Consider the following 2378-nt stretch of genomic DNA (forward strand, 5'->3'; position numbering starts at 1 on the left):
CTATCCTCCCCACCCACGTCAATCTCCAATTAATTGTGCCTTGCTTTGGTGACGTGTATAACTATAAATGTCATAATTTAACCCATTCGCAGCAGCATCGCTGTAAAAAAGCTCTTTGATAAGATCGTAAGGCAATTTTGGCAGTGAAGGTGTTCATGGGAGCTTTTTTGGACTAATAGATTGTTTAGTTTCATGATGCGCAGTTCATCCTTTCTCTCTACATAGAATCTGTGAATCGAACGTGTAATGACAGGAGCTTGTTGCGTGCTCTCCCTTTCTGTCTCAGTCTGTTAGTAGTGTGCTCTTTCCGGCCAGCCCCAAATTATAATCGCCGTTATAATAGCATTTATACGCTTCTCCTCTCTCTTCTTACCTTTTCTAGTGGTTGGACTTTGCTACTCGGACCTTTCTACAATAACTAAAACACCTTGTTTCTTGCTATTCTGCCTGCTCGAGTTGTGTTGGTTCCAAGCCAAGTTCCTATCTATGCCCTGTTCCTATCTTCTGTTTGTTCTCCCACTTCTCTTTATTCGATCAGAACGCTTCCTCAGCATAGCGTGGATGTTGTTGAAGGAGGCAGCCGGAACACTGTGAGTGCTTTGTAATTATTATGAGACTTTGACATCTTGGTCGTGAAGTCAGCAGATTATAATTCGTGAAGTCAGCAGATTATAATTCGTGAAGTCAGCAGATTATAATCTAGTGCTGATACTGAACACTTTTACACAACAAACCACGCAACCGTTAGCTTTGCCTGATGTCTTTATCAGGATCTGCTGAGCGTGTGTGGGCAAACACTTGAATGACCCTGCCAGGCGACCCCAACAACTGCCCGATAATGGGCAGTATCTTCAATGACAAACACCTGGGCGACTCTTGTACGCATGCAGCGGCGTTACTTACTCACCACGCCTCTTATTGTGAGACGCTGCTGTGGCGAAACAGACTCGCTGCCAGTTTTGTTTTGACGTCGGTGACACACGACTCGATCCTAAGGTGGCGTCGGTGGCCTATATAGTGGTTAGGCCAAAGATCGTAGAGAATCTTTGGTTAGGCTACTGGATCCGTAATCGTGAGATTCCGGGTTGGAGGTTCGAGCGTCAGCTCAGTCCGACGTTGTGTCCTTGGGGAAAAGCACTTAAATTAATACGAATTTCCCTTTTGGTTCGGTCCTTTCAGAGATGGACGTTAAACTTGGATGTCCCGCCTCTTAAATAATCTGATAGTGTTGATAGGGGCGGCCTATACCATTTCCCCATTTTCACGCTGGTCCTTTTATTGTGGCGTCAGTGACACAATGCTCCTTTTGTTCTGACATCAGTAATACACTGGTCGTTTTGTTCTGACATCAGTAATACACTGGTCGTTTTGTTCTGACATCAGTAATACACTGGTCGTTTTGTTCTGACGTCAGTGGCACACTGATTCTTTTGTTATTACGTCAGTGACAAGCTGTCCTCTTTTTATTCTAATGTCAGTGACATACTACTCCTTTTGATGGCAATGACAAGCCACTTTTTGTTCTGACATCAGTGCAGTGACGCACTACTCCTTTTGTTCTTACATCAGTCATACACTGCGCCTCCTGTTCTGGCGTCACTGACACAGTGTACATTTTGTTCTGGCGTCACTGACACAGTGTACATTTTGTTCTGACGTCACTGACGTCATTGGCACAATGCCACTAAGCCTTGTGTGCTGACATTTCAGTCAGCTCATCTGGATGCTGGGCGACTTTGCCATAGTGGACTGCCAGGGGCCTTTTGCTTGTTTGTTTTTTCTTGGAGGGGGGGGGGGGAAGGAAACAAATACGTTTGTAACGTTATCAATCAAATTGATAAAGTTGATGTATATCTCCAGGTTGTAGGATGGTTTAATCATTATTGTTGGGTAGTTTTGTTTAGTTTTTGTAACCATAAACTTACAAAAGATTTTTTTTGTTTGTTTTGCTTTTTTTCTTCTAAAAATTAACATTAATGTCCAGACTGTGAATGATAATATATTTATAGGTCCTATTGATTTTTGCTGGGAATGATATATATATAAAGATTTAGATCTATTGATTTTTGCTGGGATGTTTTGTTGTTTTATTGACCATAACCATGCATGTAACATAGTTTATGTTCTGTGTATGCAAATATAGTGAGGGGGAGGTGTGTGTGGCTAGCTCATGATGCAGAGGTTAATGGCCTTTGTCCTCGTCTTCAGAGCAGAAAGCCGGCCCGGGCAAAGGTGTGGTCAGTGCCGTGGGACAGAATGCCACTCGGAGAGCCTCGGCTGATTCGGTTAAAGCCAGCAAGGTACACTCGCAACACGTCCCTTTAAACCTTTGTTGTTTATCTCTCTCTCTCTCTCTCTCTCTCTCTCTCTCTCTCTCT

At 43.4% G+C, this 2378-nt stretch overlaps 1 protein-coding gene across 1 annotated transcript in view; it reads left to right on the forward strand.

The window, feature by feature from the left end:
- LOC101856894 (WD repeat-containing protein 47) overlaps positions 1 to 2378 on the forward strand; it is a gene marked incomplete at its 5' end in the record, with an annotated part of 79091 nt that overhangs the window by 65301 nt on the left and 11412 nt on the right. The window contains 1 exon segment of the mRNA XM_035969739.1: positions 2209 to 2300. Coding sequence (XP_035825632.1) covers positions 2209 to 2300 — 92 coding nt within the window.

The sequence above is a fragment of the Aplysia californica genome, unplaced genomic scaffold (genome assembly GCF_000002075.1).
Source record: "Aplysia californica isolate F4 #8 unplaced genomic scaffold, AplCal3.0 scaffold00176, whole genome shotgun sequence".
NCBI classification, from domain to species: Eukaryota; Metazoa; Mollusca; class Gastropoda; order Aplysiida; family Aplysiidae; genus Aplysia; species Aplysia californica.